The 16,345-nt window shown below is 42.6% G+C and overlaps 1 protein-coding gene across 1 annotated transcript; it reads left to right on the forward strand.

Moving 5' to 3' along the window:
• Positions 1–11,757: 11,757 nt before the first annotated feature.
• Positions 11,758–16,048, forward strand: FOXL3 (forkhead box L3). The gene is made up of 3 exons (XM_009916037.2): positions 11,758–12,008; positions 12,787–12,955; positions 13,308–16,048. Exons 1-3 carry the CDS (start codon positions 11,902–11,904, stop codon positions 13,788–13,790), a joined length of 759 nt encoding a protein of 252 aa, XP_009914339.2. The 5' UTR covers positions 11,758–11,901; the 3' UTR covers positions 13,791–16,048.
• Positions 16,049–16,345: the final 297 nt, after the last annotated feature.

Consider the following 16,345-nt stretch of genomic DNA (forward strand, 5'->3'; position numbering starts at 1 on the left):
GAAATCTGTGAAGTGAACAATTGCTGTTCTTTGCGTCGAAATAAAGATTAAGTTCTAAATTGTCCGAATCAGATATGAATGCATTGGAGTTGGAGCCAGGCGACAAGCTTCAGATCCAGACTCCAGCAACCAAAAATAACCTTGGGAAACAATCTTCTAAACTCCAAGTTTTAATTAAGAACATGTCCATCCCCACCCGTATTCCAGGGGAATGAATCTAAATACATCTCTGGCTCTCTGCTTGATGCTGTTCAACCCCATACCAAACAAACAAACATAAATAGTCACGATGCCTTTTTTTAGAATAAGTTTTCCCCACAAAAGCTAGCAAGAGATATGTAGGCCCTTAACCACAAAAAGACCGAAATGAATTCTGCATGCTCCAAATTTAGAGTTATTGGGATCCAAGATTTCTACTGAGTTCTATTTCAAAATGCAAATAAGAGTTCACGATTCAGACAGCCCTTCCGTGATCTTCTCATCCTGGTGTCTGATTTTTACTTATTAAATAAAATGAACAAAAAGAAGTGTTCTCTCCCAAGCTTAGTTATTGTAGAATAGCTCAAAAGTGCATTGTGTCACCTGTAAAACTCCCACACTACAGTTTTCCCAACTGCCAGCACACAGCGATGCACTGCCAGCAGATATCTCTGCAGTATGTGCCAGAATAGGATTCTTTGCTTATTTAAAGTGATAATTTGGCTGCTTTGCATCCTGCTTCCTAGAAATCCTAATTCTACCCCGATGTCCTTTGTCAATACCCATGCATCTCTCCACATCTGAGCAATTTTCAAGATTGTTTCTGTTTATAGGCTGCTTCTGCAGTATAAATTACCTTTAGCAGCCCAGAGCCCCATGTCAGGTAAGAGGCTGCTTCAAGTCTTTCCCAAGTACGCTGAATAAATAACACCAAGTGCCATCGAGCCCAACTAAGTCAGAAAAGAGCCGTACTTATTCTCCTGCTGTCAGACACTGCATTGGAAAAGCTTGGATAGTGGGGTTACTTCTACTGCAGATCACAGCTTCTCATTTTTAGCATGGGCACAGCATTGTTTAGTTGGGATAAAACTAGAGACATGAAGCAAAATATCCAGGACTGTGTTGTATCGTTGCTTCCTTTCAGATCAATGCTCTGTGTCGGGCAGTGGCAGTACGTGTTTTGGAGGGTCAGCACATTCCTTATTAGTCTTAGAACATTTAAAATTCCTTTTTGTGATTGTGCCTATCTTTTTTCCAAATTGACTGGTATTGAAGAAGGAGGGGAAAAAAAAAAAAGGGCAATTTGTCAAGACTCCCAGGCAGCTATAAAGAAAGAATGGTTGAAATCATCCCCATGTCTTACCTCCACCCACTGATCACCCCTTTATGGACCAGTCTACAAATAGTAACACTCAAGTTCCTACTTAAGACTAGCATGAACAACAGGATCTGCAATTAAATATAGATACATTCCTTGATGTTTCCTGGGTCATGTCACTACCTTTGTCACCACCCACGTATCTCCACCTTCTCTGCTCCCACTCACCCCAAGCAGCTGCTGGGGTGTCGATTGATACGAGTCCCTTGCTTGTGGCTCTATTTTACAAGTACAACGTTGGGCTCTTTGGGTGCCCTTGGAGTTGGGGCTGCAGACTGTCGCGTGGGCAGCAAATGGGGCACAAACCTAGCTCTGTTGCTTGTGAAGCTTCACGTTGCAAAATACCTCATACAATACCATTTTCACCATATGGCTGGGCTGCAGCTCTAAGGAGAGATGTTGTGCTTTGTTCACTTTGGGGACCATTCACCAGTATTAGAGCAGATGAGCACATAAGCAGTTGGATTTAGGAATATCTTTCGCATGGTAGAAGTGCTGACTTTGCTCCCCTGTGATTTCTGAGATCCTATTTGTTAGCTTTTGAGCATACAGCCAAATACAGAGTCCCTGAATGCTAGAAGTTTCATAAATTACTGTTTGCCTAGAAATTCACACCAGCAGTTAAATATGTGTAAGTCATCTTCTATTATTTCCCCAAAAGTGTTCTATCCAGAGCTCAAAAATTAGCACCAATATTTCTAAATTCTGAAGTCCTGAGAATTATTCATCAGAATTGATGAACAACTTGGAAAATAAAGAAGACACTAAAGAAAAATACTCTCACAAAATACTCATTAACTGAGAGGTATACTTGTAAATAACCATGCCTTTGCTTACGCACCTAGTCTAGCATACTACTGCAAAAATAGGTTAGTCAGAAAATACACAGGATTTGACTCTCAGATAAGGAAATCTTCAACTCTTAATCAAGATACAAGGTTTACTGAGAACTTACCTCTACATACCTGAAAGCACCACACACCAAATATGTGGGAAGAAGCTGAGCTTCCATTAAAATAGTCAGCTTCTTAAAGGTTTCATTTTGTTAAATTCAGCTGTCTAAAGGAAGGCAGTTATACACTGAGCATAAGGCAAGTGAGAAACTTTTAGCGCTACAAGTTGGCTTCAAACACTTTTAAATCCCAAAGACATTTCAAACTGATCAAACTGAAATACTGATGAAGAAAAGTAAACTAAGGTCAAAACTTAATGAGAAGAAACAGAAACAAAACTGGTTTATATTTATATATATATATATTCTTTTTATCACACTAACCGAGTTCAAACATAAAATATGACTTCACAAATAGACACACAGCAAAGCTCCCAACCTTCCTAAAGACAGCAGAACCCAGGACTAGCATTACACTACAAATATTTTCACCTGAAACTACTAATGGTGAGAATACACTTCAGGTGGCAGAGATCAAAGCTTATTTCTTTTTAGACTCTGCTGTGTGCATTGGAAAGCCTCTCATAAGATGAAAAGGATGGAAAAGCAAGAAGGGAGCTTACACCTCTTTAAGGAGCTATCAGCAAAAACCTCAAAATACAATGTTAGCTGACGGCTCTCTGCTGAGAGTTGCTTTCATGTGATAGATAGACAAATACTTGAAGGATGATAAATTATGAACTGTGAATGATTATTCTAATTCAGAGGAAGAGAAGAAGGCTTATGTCTGGCATTGAGGAAGATGTAATCAGATGTCCCTGACTCATTAACCATCAAGTGTTTATCCTGGAATGAAGTCGAGTAGTTTAACTGGTACTATCAAAACATGCAATTTTTTCAGAATGAAGAAAAACCTTGACAATTGAACTTACTTATGGGGAGAAATACATCAAATCAGATCTATCAGTTAGGAGGAGTGGGTTATATAAAAAAGAAATCATAATGGGGAAATATTATTACCACTTGGTAACTAAGAGGTGGGAAACATCTTTCAAAGTGTGATCCTATCTTAAAGATGGGTATTATGGAAAACTGGAATATCCTAGGATGTTTATGCAGCCACAAATTGCGCCTTTGTATTGGGTTTGCATGGCAAGGGTTTGGTAGTGGGGGGGCTACAGGGGTGGCTTCTGAGAGAAGCTGCTGGAAGCTTCCCCATGTCCAACAGAGCCAATGTCAGCTGGCTACAAGACAGACCTGCTGCTGGCCAAGGCTGAGCTCATCAGTGACAGTGGTGATAATGCCTCTGGAATAACATATTTAAGAAGGGGAAAAAAACCTGCACAATTGCAGCTGGAGAAGAGATGAGTGAGAATATGCGAGATAAACAGTCCTGCAGACTCCCAGGTCAGTGCAAAAGGAGGAGGAGGAGGAGATGCTCCAGACGCCAGAGCAGATTCCCCTGCAGCCCGTGGTGAAGACCATGGTGAGGCAGGCTGTCCCCCTGCAGCCCACGGAGGTCCGCAGTAGAGCAGATGGGTGCCCGAAGGAGACTGTGACCCCGTGGGAAGCCCACGCTGGAGCAGGCTCCTGGCAGGACCTGTGGACCCCTGGAGAGAGGAGCCCACGCTGGAGCAGGTTTTCTGGCAGGACTGGTGACCCCGCGAGGGACCCACACTGGAGCAGTCTGTGCCTGAAGGACTGCAGCCCAGGGGAAGGATCCACAGTGGAGCAGTTTGTGAAGAACTGTGGCCTGTGGAAGGGACCCACGCTGGAGCAGGGGAAGAGTGTGAGGAGTCCTTCTCCTGAGGAGGAAGGAGCGGCAGAGACAACGTGTGATGAACTGACCCCAACCCCCATTCCCCGTCCCCCTGCGCTGCTGGGGGGAGGAGGTAGAGGAAATCAGGAGTGAAGTCAAGGCCAGGAAGAAGGGAAGGGTGGAGGGAAGGTGTTTTAAGATTTGGTTTTATTTCTCATTATCCTACTCCAATTTTGATTCGTAATAAATTAATTTTCCTGAAGTCGAGTCTGTTTTGCCTGTGACAGTAATTGGCAAGTGATCTCTCCCTGTCCTTATCTCGACCCACAATCCTTTCATTATATTTTCCCTCCCATGTGCAGCTGGGTGGGAGTGATAGAGTAGCTTTGGTGGGCACCTGGCATCCAGCCAGGGTCAACCCACCACAACCTTATTGAGAAATTAGAAAGGATTATGCCTGAAGGGAAACTGGTAGATGGAGAACCTGGAGAGAGGTAATCCTGCAGATCAGTTACGAACAAAGGAGGAGTCACTGCCTACCATCCCTTTCTTCAGTAACAGCACTTGCTTAGGGGCCAGTTTCCAGTTACTTTTGTCCTGCCAGCTTGATCTGCGTTGTTTTGGAATTGTTCATGCAGCTCCCAGAAAACTTCTGCGTGGGTGAGAGTTATGAGTAAGTGAACTGGAATGAATTACTACTTTCAAATGAAAATAGAATCAGCAAAACACAACACTGCTGCCTCTCCCTATCTCTTCTCTTCCCCAGGGTGCAGGATTTGTAATGCTAAAGGTGCCAACAGGGTGCACAAAGAGGCAGTAAGTGACCACCAGCTGCTCAGCCTGCCTGTGCCCTACAGGTGTGGGTCCCAGCTCAATACACACCACTAAACTTCTCAGGCTTGTCCAAGGGAGCGTTGTGGTTTAACCCCAGCCAGCAACTAAGCACCACGCAGCCGCTCACTCACTTCCCCCAACCAGTGGGATGGGGGAGAGAATTGGGAAAAAAAGTAAAACTCGTGGGTTGAGATAAGAACGGTTTAATAGAACAGAAAGGAAAAAAATAGTAATGATAATAATAACAATAATAAAATGACAATAATAATAATAAAAGGATTGGAATATACAAAACAAGGGATGCACAGTGCAATTGCTTACCACTTGCCAACTGATGGCCAGTCAGTTCCCGAGCAGCAATCTACTCCCCCAGCCAACTGTCCCAGTTTATATACTGGGCATGACATCACATGGTATGGAATACCCCGTTGGCCAGTTTGGGTCAGCTGCCCTGGCTGTGTCCCCTCCCATCTTCTTGTGCCCCTCCAGCCTTCTCGCTGGCTGGGCATGAGAAGCTGAAAATCCTTGACTTAGTATAAACACAACTTAGCAACAACTGAAAACATCAGTGTGTTATCGACATTATTCTCATACTAAATCCAAAACATAACACTATACCAGCTACTAGGAAGAAAATTAACTCTATCCCAGCTGAAACCAGGACAGGGAGGATTCAGGAGTGAGGGGATTCTTGATTCAAATGGCCCCTTGATTCAGACTTGATTCAAACAGTCCTTGGAGGGTCACAGCTTTTCACAGTGACCATCTCTGGTGATTGGAGACACAGACAACATGTAGACGAGCTGTGCATGTGCTCCAGCAGCTCAGAGCCCACCTCCTCATCCATCAAGAAGTTGGTGACCTGCATCACCACGGGGCAGTTACCTTTGCAATTACGGGACCACGTGCGTCCAGCCAGCTTGCTTGCACCTTGTATTTGCTTGCCTTGTATTTGTCCATTTTGCGATATCAGATAATAAAAAGTCCCTGATTCGCTGTCTCTGAGCTGTGTGCAAGGCAGATGGGAGAGACATGTTTGAACTGGTTTGAATGTGCTGTGTCGTGGATCCGTCAAGTGTTTGTGTGACATCCCAAAAATCCCTTAAACCAAGGAACGTGTGGTAGAGAGTAGACAAAGCACCATAGACACTGGGCAGGCCCTCCAGCCCCTGAGTAGCTACCAACTTGTAAATATTGCAATTTATGACTGGGTAAAATGAGGCTGCTCTGTCATTTAGCTTTACGGCAGTAGGAGAGCCGCTTTGCCTATGGGATATTTGATAAGCATCTCTGATGCCTGTTGGTGCCACAACAGTAGACCTTAGCTCAGCTGGGAATTAGCTTCTTTGCTTCAGCGTTGCTCCTCCACGCCTGGCTGACTGTTGTCCTTTCTCCTCTGGAATAATTATGATGGCTGAAAATAAATGTGTGGGACAACTTGTGCCAATTTCCACAGTTTAACAGCACATGGACATTTGTGTGAAAGTGTGAGCCAGGATGTTTGTGTTCATTCTCCTAATTCTCTCGACAAAATGGTTTTATAAATAATCAGGCCTTAATTGTGTGATTCCAGTTAATGCAGAGGGAGTTAATTAACATCTGGAACAAGTTTCCTGGCCCGAGTTATTAGCTGTGTCTGGCGCAGAATTCAAACAATGTATGAAGTGAGGCCTATAGCCAAATGATTTTGTGCACAGCTAAAATGAGAAATGACCAAAGATGGATGAGGTATGGCAGCTGCCAAGATAATGTCCGTTTTTGGTAAACAAGTGTAGACTGAATCAAGGCATGATTGTTGTACCAGACCAAGAGGTGCACTATGTGGCAAAGAATAGGCATCACCTCTCAATTTATCTCCTCTTCAAACCCTCCAGCTCTTCCTACTTGTCTCCAAAAGCCTCATGGATCAGTGATTCCAGAGACTTTCATGGCTTGGGGAGGAACAATCCCACCAACATGAAGGACAGGTCTCCTGTGAACCTTGCATATCCCTACTGTGTTTTATCCCATCTATCTGAGAAGTGAAAGAGAAGGATGTAATTTTGTACCACTGAGAAGGAGAAGAATACCAAATCACAAGCAAGCAAACTCTGAACATCTGCTTCATGTATTCGTATCAAATAAAGAAATGGGGATGTGTCCTTTTAACCGCCAGCATCCCTCCTGCAGAAAGGTGCTGGGCAAACCAAGGACAGAATGTAAAATTTTGAAAATCTTTTTAGGTGAACCCAAACCATTCTGTCCAACCTAAACTGAATTGTTTATATATATATTTGTAAAGCTTTTAAAATCTCTTTCCATCACTGTTGGTTTTAAGTAGAAAATGAGTAAAAACAAATTCAAGAATTTCACTTAATAAATGGCTAAAAGCTAGAGACCTGTCCATGTTCTCCCTCCACTGTCTTTGAAGCCATGACCTCAAGGGAGCAAAGGAGAAATAATATATTGGAGTGCTAATTTGTGCGATATTACTCGCAGTCAACCCTCGAACGTCAGTGTGAGCGGCTCCAGAAGGAAACCCAGCGCTCTCAGGAGGTGGTCTCCCAGACCTGCAGGTTTTCTCCACAGCTCCTGGCTTCTTGCCCACTCAGTGGTTGTCACTTCACTTGTTTGAGAGCTGCTCACTAGAAAAGGATTTGCTATTCTCTGGGAAAGGTAGATAATGTTAGAAAAAAGAACAGTCCATTGCATTGGAGAGTGATGGAGTGGGGTACCACATCTGCACGCCAAGCAGATAAGAAAGTACCGTCTAAACTCCTCCCTGGCCCAAAGGGAAATACAGTCTATCCTGGTGACAATGTGCTCACAGAGCTGTGCAAAGCCCTCAGCTTGGCCAGCTGGAATTTCGGGGGGGGGGGGGGATTTTTTGACCAATAGTCACAACCCAGGTAGGAGAAATGGCTTTTCACCCTGAAAACCCTTCTTTTCCTGTTTTTCACTACTAAACACACTGAGCATCCCCAGAAATGGATTTTCACATATGCCTTGTGAATCTCCATATCTAGCTAGGGCAGGGATAATATGTCTGAGCTCGTTTATGTACTTGCTCTCTTATTTACCGCCTCTAATGTGATGAATTGTTATTGAAGGTTTCTTATCCACATTCCTGTTTCAGTAGAAACTCGCGCTGTGTTTTATGCGTGAGTTTTACACTGCTGCAGCAAGAAGGCATGCAGATGAAGAATGCTTCTCCAAATAATCCCCTAGCTAGGAAATATAAACAATTCTCACTGAGCTCCAGCAGAAAACCACAAATTCTGGTGCAAATTGTATTTCCATGAAGTTCTACGTATGAACACAAAAGAGAAGCACAAGGGAAAGCAATTCAATCAGGTGCCATTGCAGCCAAATTCCCAGCCAAGTCTGGGGAACTCTCCTCCTTATCCCATATCAAAGCAACTGGGAAAGTAAGTACCACCACCTTCACTTCCCCATCCTCTTCTTTGTTTGCTGGAGCTATGGATCTTGTACTAAAAAGAAAGCAGTTTACTGGTGATACAGACTACCGTTGAGTGATCCAAAGCCTGCTGAAGGCCACCACTTGTTTCCACTGATTTAAACCAAAAGAGGGTAGATTTAGATTGAATATAAAGAAGAAAACCTTTACTATGAGGGTGGCGAGGCGCTGGAACAGGTTTCCCAGAGAAGTTGTGGATGTCCCGTCCCTGGAAATGTTCAAGGTAAGGTTGGATGGGGTTGTGGGCAACCTGATCTAGTGAAAGGTGTCCCTGCCCATGGCAGGGGGGTTGGGGTTAGACTAGATGGTCTTTAAAAGGTCCCCTCTGACCCAAATAATTCTGCGATTCTATGATAAATGTAAAAGGTTTGGGATAAAGTCCTAAACTGCAACCAGGTCTGGCTCCCAAGTCAGTGAGAGAGAGCAGGAGAAGCTGTGCTGCTGGGAAACTCCAGTCTACACCAGTAAGAGGACCGGGTTATCAGCGTGCAGTCCTACACACTGAGGTATCCACTGTTATTCCAAGGAGCTATAATGACCTGTAATTCATCCCTGTTTGGATTTATGACCAGTCTGAATTTCATGTACAGTTTTCAAAATCTGTGTCATAATTACAAAAATTGCAAATAACTTTTTAATATCAATGTTAAAAAAATAGGCAAATCTTTCGCAACATTTTTATTGCCTATTTACAATCTCAAATCAAATGGTTTACAACTTTGTCTTCTGAAAATATACAACGTAAGAAAACACTAGCCTGGCAAAATTATGCTTTTATGATAATGACAGGGATGAGTTATAGTTGCTCTAGTTAAACTATAATGGCTGCACAGATGCTAGGGAAAAGCTATTGTACAACATGTTTTGCCACCATAAGCATGGCACCTGCTAGCCCCACCACGGTACATATAAGAGGGTATTAGCATTTCTTTATGAATATTATTTTCAAGGGTTATAACTGGACCATAAACATTCACTTGGGGATAAAATATCAGTATGCAGGCTTTAAAAATATACCTTGAGAAATACTCAGCCTGTTTTGCATATCTGGATTTCAGAAGCAAGTTTATGAGAGGTAATATATAATTTGTTTCTGATCATCTAGAATTCAAAAATGGTCTGCATTCTTCTCATGGTCTATATGAATTTTCAGCAGGTGAATTTAGTGATATTTACAGAGGCAGAAACTAAATCCTCCAGCCCACTGCTGGCTATCAGGAAATAATAATATTTATCCACAGATTATGTGTTACACAAATGGCAATGGTGGGAGTTTCCCATGTATCTTGCCAAGCTGCCCCTGCACCCACCCATGGTCCCACTCACCCTGAGATGCTGCTCAAGGACATCAGCACTGGTTGTTATGACCCACCTCCATTTGCTGAATTTAGGCTGACAAACCATCTGCTGAGATGGAAATTTAATCTAAGTGTTATTTTCCACTGAAATGGGTGAGGAATACAGCGGCCATGAGCTCTTGCATAGAGAGTAGACCTAACCACCAGCTGTAATGCATGTTATAGATGTGCTAGACATGGGCGAGCTGATTACACTCACCACAGCAAGAAAATACAGGAATTGAGGTAAATAGCATTACTAAACGTATGACACTACAATTATTTGCTCTAATTCCTGTTAGATAAAACTTTAGCTATTATATACTGCCAGTAAATATGTGAGGATTTTGGTCAAAGTGTATTGTCCGACTTTCTTAGCAAGGCAATTTTCATAAATAGAATATGAAGAACTGAAAAAAAGAGCGCTAACAGGTTCTGTAAAATCAGAGTCCACCAACCCAATTCTGCTTTTTAAAAATTTTTATAGATCAGAAGCAAGACTGTTTGAATAACTGGAATTTCAGTGAGATAAAATACCTCCAAAGAGAAGAGCCGCTGCTAAAAATCAAAGTAGGCATTTACTTGTGGCTCAAGATTCACGGGTTTTAGTGAGGGAAAATCTTTCCAAGTCTGTGGCCCAGCTTCTTCTTTGCTTTAAACCTTCTAGTCCAGCTGGACAGAGTATGAATGAAGATCAGACATTATATATTTCGTTCTCCACCACTGAATCTGCTCTATCTTACTCAATATTAAAGCCCTGCTAATGCCTTAGGCAGCAGTAGCTGACCCTTTGTATTAAGACCTCCTCTGCAGTGGATGCCTCATGCACATGCCTATTGATGTATTTTAGAGTGGAGATAATTTTTTATTTTGGGTACCTGCTCTGGCTTCATATTCCTAAGAAAACACCTCTTGTGTCTATTTTTTCATGCCACGTATTTCCCCCTACTCCTGCTATAATGTATTGTTATATTCCACAGAAAAAGCTTTCTTATGTCCATCTATATCAAAACTGGAGGAGCCACTTAAGCATCGCTTTCAAGGGCTCTGTATCACTCAGATGAATTTTCCCCTAATTGTATCCTTTAACTCCAAAAGGGGTTTGGGGACATACTTTGTATGAAAGATGCTATAGAAAACAAAAGTTGCATTGCTAGTGGTTCTGCTTTTATATTTCCATCCAGGTAACTCTCTGCACACCAATTTGCTTTCTCTTTTCCAATACCCATTTCCTCCTGGGGCTAGTTCCTGGGACAGAGCTGTCTTCAAATAATTTAATTATCATGTGCCATACACCTTTTTAGTCCCCCCTGAAATGGTGCGTGATGCCTTTGGTTTACATCACTTGTTGGAAAACACTCCAAAGCATTGAAAAACCATTAAATTGTTACAGTATTGGATGCCAACACACAGGGCTATTAGTCTAATTCATCCTTCAGATCAAAGCCCACACAGGCAGCTCTCCTGCCTACAGCTATTTTCCTTTTACTTTCCTGCTTGACAGTAGTCCCTCATATCCCTCTGTTCTACTTTCTTTGAACATACACATTTTCCTTTAGTCATGGAAATATAATTTATGTCTATTATACTGTATTATAGATTGCAGATCAGGACAAGCGTGCATTACCGCCTGGAACGTCTGTTTATTGAACGTCGGGTTTCTAAAAATAAATAAATAAGAAAGCCACCCTGCTTCGCTGGGGAGAGAAAAATACAAAGGGGGAGGACTCGGGGGCTGGAGGGGGGGAGCTGCACTCTGTTCTCAAAGTTTAATTTCCAAGTAGAGACCTTGAAGCATGATTTATTAACATCATGCTGTTTGCTTTTGTCACGTTGTGGATGTGACGGGGGGGGGAGCGCTGGCCCCTCTCCAGCCCAGACCACCCAGCGAGCCGAGCGGAGCTACTGGCGGTGCACACCCCGGTTCAAAGGTTCACCCCCAATTCACCAGCTCCATCAGTCACCAGCCGCCTGGCTCTGCCACCCCATTGGAGGCAACAGCAATAACAACAATAACATCCCCCCCCCCCCCAAAAAAAAAAAAAAATATCCTAACAGACAGGCTGTCTGGGACGCGAGAATTGCAAAAACAATCCCCACCCCATCACGGAGAGTATGTGTGCACGGAGGAGAGGGAGCGTGAGGAGGGGGGAGAGAGGCAACGAGACAGGCAGAGGGGAGGGAAGAAGGGAGGAGGGAGTCCAAGCTCTGAGAAACATCACTCCATCTCTCTCACTCCACAGGAGCTGAGCAAGGAGCAGGACGATGTTTGACAACACGCAGTACCCCTATAACTGCTTTAATTATGATGGGGATGATTATCCTACCTGTAGTTCTGACGAAGAGAAAAAATTCACCCGACCGGCGTACAGGTAAGATGAAGTTTTTCCAAGTCTCCCCATCTCCGGGGAGGTTTCTGAGCTCTGGGATGGTGGGATCACAGCTCCTGGGGGAGTGTGGGACCTTTCCCCAGGTGTGGGCGGTGGGTCTGGCCCCGGCGCAGGCACCGCAGCAGGCAGATTTCCCCCCTTCTCCCTGTTCGAAGTGTTCATGATTTGTTTTCTCCTGTGCGGGGTCACAGCGACTCTGGCATGCCGTTGAGCCACCAGACCTCAGATGGTCTCCTCCGACCTCCAGGAGCCCAGGGAGAAGGGGAATTAAACGCGCGACACGCCAATGGGTGAAACGGATGCCGATAATCCCCGGTGTGGTGGGAAGATGCGCGGTGTAAATGTTCTCGGGGGCACCTAAGGTCCTTGCCACGAGCAGGCAAGGTCTCCAGTGACGGTGTCTCTGAGCCTGGTCTGTCTCACTGCAGCCTTCCAGCTCAGGAAAACTTTTCTGATGGGGTTTGAGAGGTGGGTGATCTTTCTGCCATCCTCCTGTATCTAAGCTCTCTGTGCTGAGCGCCGGGGCAAACAGCCCGGTGGGGACTCAATTGCCTGGAAGTAACGGCTGAGTATCACCCCGGGGGCTCGGGTTGGAGAGGCAGCAACCCCGCTCGGGACTTATCCCTGGGATGTCTCGGGTCAGGGCGCAGATCCACTGGGAGAACTTTTGGAAGCAGGATATAGGCACAGATACACCCATGTGGTCCCAAAACCTGAGTGTGTTAGGCGATGGTGTAACAGCAAGTTTTCCTTTTTTCAGCTACATTGCCTTAATTGCAATGGCCATCCAGCAAAGTCCTTCAAATAAAGTCACCCTCTCTGGCATTTATGACTTTATAATGAAGAAATTTCCTTACTACAGATCAAATCAAAGAGCCTGGCAGAACTCCATCCGACATAACTTATCGCTTAACAGTTGTTTTGTAAAGGTAAGATCATTAACTGTATATTTACATACACACTGTGCGTGGCTAAAAAAAATATATGCAGGAATAATCTCATCACTGAGAAAGAAGGGAAACAAACAGCTGAACTGCGAATCACTTAAAATCTCTCGAGTCGTCAGTTATAGAGATACAGAGTATATGCTTGTCTGATGCGTGCTAATAGATAACAAATTGAAGAGGATGGAGTTTACATCCTATTGGTATAATGAAAGAGAATAGGCTTAAAAGTCTTGTCATATGTGTTTACACCATTCTTGAATGTAAATGAATGCAGATGTTAAGCAGCAGCATCTGTAACACATACAAATACTGAACTGCCTTTAAATAAATACAGGTTCCCAGAACAGAAGGGAATGAGAAGGGGAAAGGAAACTATTGGAGCTTTGCAACGGGATGCGAATCCATGCTGGATCTCTTTGAAAACGGGAATTACAGGCGAAGACGGAGGAGGAGGAATGTGAAAAGGGAACATAAGGAGCAGAGACCAAGCAGAGGGAAAAGTCCTTCATCCCCCGATATGTCTTCTGTGGACTCTGCTTTAAACAACATTTCTTCTTCTGAAAGTAAACACGGAAGAACTGAATCGGGCCCAAGACTACTGGAGCCTCGTGGGTTTGCTCCAAACAGCGTGACCAACAGGCAAAGCCTAAGCAATTCCTCCTTAGCAAAATCGGATTCTGAAATTAAATTCAGCATCGATTACATCCTTTCAGCCCCTGACCCTTTGCCTGTCGTGAGATCTCAATATAATAGGCAAGAAAATAAATATCATCTCCTGGAGGCCCAGCAAATTAATCTCCAGTTCTGGACAATGTGATGTTATTTATTCGTGGTAACAAAATCTGAGCTGCAGTGTATTCAGCAGCTTCATGTCACTGAAATTCAGGCGCCTGCCTCCTCGTTTGCTTCCTGAGCAGTACTCAGAAAGGGTTACCGATTCACGAGCTGATACTCTGTCTGTACCCAAAGAACTTCGCTAAGATTAAAGCATAAATAACAGTTACCAATATCGGTTTTCACTACGCTGAAATTCATGAAATTCTAGCTTTGTTTTCTTAACTGTCGTGGACATCATTTAACACCACAAAAAAATTTCCTTTCTCAAGCAGAATCTGACAGAAAAGAGACTTGCTTATCACCCGTTGCTTTATTAAAGACAAAGTGAATTTGATTCCACTTACACTGGTGGAAATTAGGATTAATTCCACTGAAGTATATAGGTCAGAACTTAAGCTGATCTAAAACAGTGTAATTCTGTTGACTTACACTGGCTGAGAATGTAAGGGAAGCGGGGGGGGGGCTTAGTTTTCTTAAAAGGAATCACAGAAAATCACTCTGTCTTCCCTTATTTTTTATTTTAACATCACGTTTCAAGCTGTTGTGCAGCTTTAATTCATCATTAATTAGAAAATGTAGTTATTAATGTTTTTTAAAGTATATTTTTGTTGATATTCAGGGCAGAGTTGTTTAAACTGGTGTAGTGAAGTTGTATTCAAAATAATTCCAAGAAAGCTAATCGCAAGGCTGTTGAACTCTGATTGACTTTGATGGGTAATGTGACAGAGGCACAGGGCCTCTTAATGCCTTGGTTTAAAAAAAATAACCCTCTCCCCTTGTACTATCAGAAAGCTTCCTGAGATGCTGCAGGAAAGTCCTTGAATATATTTCATTTAGCAAGTGTGAAGGGACACCCAGCTTTGCAAGAAGCTGTATCCAGTGTTGACCAAAGCCAAAATTCTACCTACCTGCTTTGAGACAAGTTGTATATTCCTATTAAATAGATTTTTATTGATCCTTCTTGGAAGCAATTACCAAAGTAGTACTTGATACGATTTCAGCAAAGCTGGTGAGATTTATAATTTACAGATAGCAATGTTAGATCATGAGCTCCATTTCTAAAGAAAGCCGTTTCTTTACCATTTACATGCGGTCAGGTATTTCAGAACAGAACCTGATGGACAATGATGAACTGTAATGAGCATTTAAGAACTTGCTTTTATACAACTTGTTCACAATGAATTGCTTCCCAGTACCTTGGGCAGCATTAGTAAAGACTCCACAAAATCTTGGTTTTGGCTTGGCTACTACAATCTTCACCTACTGCAGATAATAGAAAAAAAGACAAGGATTCTGGCAGTTTTAAGCAATTATATACAGAGAGGTAAAATTATCTTTGCAACATGAACTAAAGGTAAATGAAGGTATATGAGATAAGATTAAGCAAAATTGTGCTAGAGGTATGCTCAGGCATGACTTGAATTTTTATGCAGAAGCTTTGACATTTCACTAAGTTATTTTACATTGTGTCTAATATATACTGTACATTTATACTATATATTCTTATATATTGTTATTGAGAAAGGGAGCAATATCACTGCACTTATATGTTGTAAAAATGCATGATGTATGTTGTCATGATGCTGAAACTCCTGCCATATACTTAAAATTTACCATCAGTGGTATTTCACACTGATTGGTAATAAATGCTCATTTTTTGGAAAACTATAAAACTTGCTATCTTCAGGCATTTCCATAGCATGCAAAAGTCTTTGCTTCTTCTTCAAAATAGACAAAATGGAAAATCATGTCAGTTACATCACTGCATGTCTTCCAAACTTTGAAGGGATGATTTCTTGTGACCAAATTTTACCTTCAAATGGGAGCTTTCCATTCTCTGTGAATCAATGGTTATGCTGGGCAATTATCTGAAAGCAAAATTTGACTCATTAGACCTGATTGATCTGCTGTTTACATTGATGTTAGAAAAAGAAGAAAACCTCTGGGGTCACTGGGCAGGTGGATTCTCATTTGAAGAGGGACAAGGATTTGCTCCTTTAGTATTTATGTTCAGTAGTAAATAGATGTGGGAAGAGCATGTCCTCATTTAGTACTTCAATGTATGCATGCACTCACATGTGGGTTGGTATGTGTGCACCTCTAGGATCCTCCCTACATTTATATATTCATGCTTTATATGCAGATTTTTTCTTGATTGTTTTAAACATGGCAATGCTGCTGTTAGGCTGATAGTACACATCTGCAGTATATTTGAAATATATATTTTTTGCTGTGAAATGTGCAGATATGATTCTTACTATGTGTTCTTTGTTAATGCTGTTAGCAAAAGGTAACTCAATGACAGCGAAAGTTCCTACTAAGCATACACCTTACCCAGGTGAACACAGTGGGCTGCTGAGGCTAATGGAGATACAGTTATGGCTACTAAGCAATATAGGATAAATGTGTTAGGAAAGGCAGAAATACACCCAGGTGGATTTACAGCAGAGATCCAAAACCATTTTCAGTAAGATGAATTAATATTCACAAATAGCCATGTCCTTTGCTCACAGTAAAGTGCCTGCTAGGAGAGAC

Source organism: Haliaeetus albicilla, chromosome 22 (assembly GCF_947461875.1).
Source record: "Haliaeetus albicilla chromosome 22, bHalAlb1.1, whole genome shotgun sequence".
NCBI classification, from domain to species: domain Eukaryota; kingdom Metazoa; phylum Chordata; class Aves; order Accipitriformes; family Accipitridae; genus Haliaeetus; species Haliaeetus albicilla.

Coding starts and splice junctions, on each gene's coding strand:
- FOXL3 (XM_009916037.2), top strand. CDS start 11,902: ATGTTTGACAACACGCAGTACCCCTATAACTGCTTTAATTATGATGGG. Junction 12,009..12,786: donor TTCACCCGACCGGCGTACAG/GTAAGATGAAGT, acceptor TCCTTTTTTCAG/CTACATTGCCTTAATTGCAA. Junction 12,956..13,307: donor TTAACAGTTGTTTTGTAAAG/GTAAGATCATTA, acceptor AAATAAATACAG/GTTCCCAGAACAGAAGGGAA.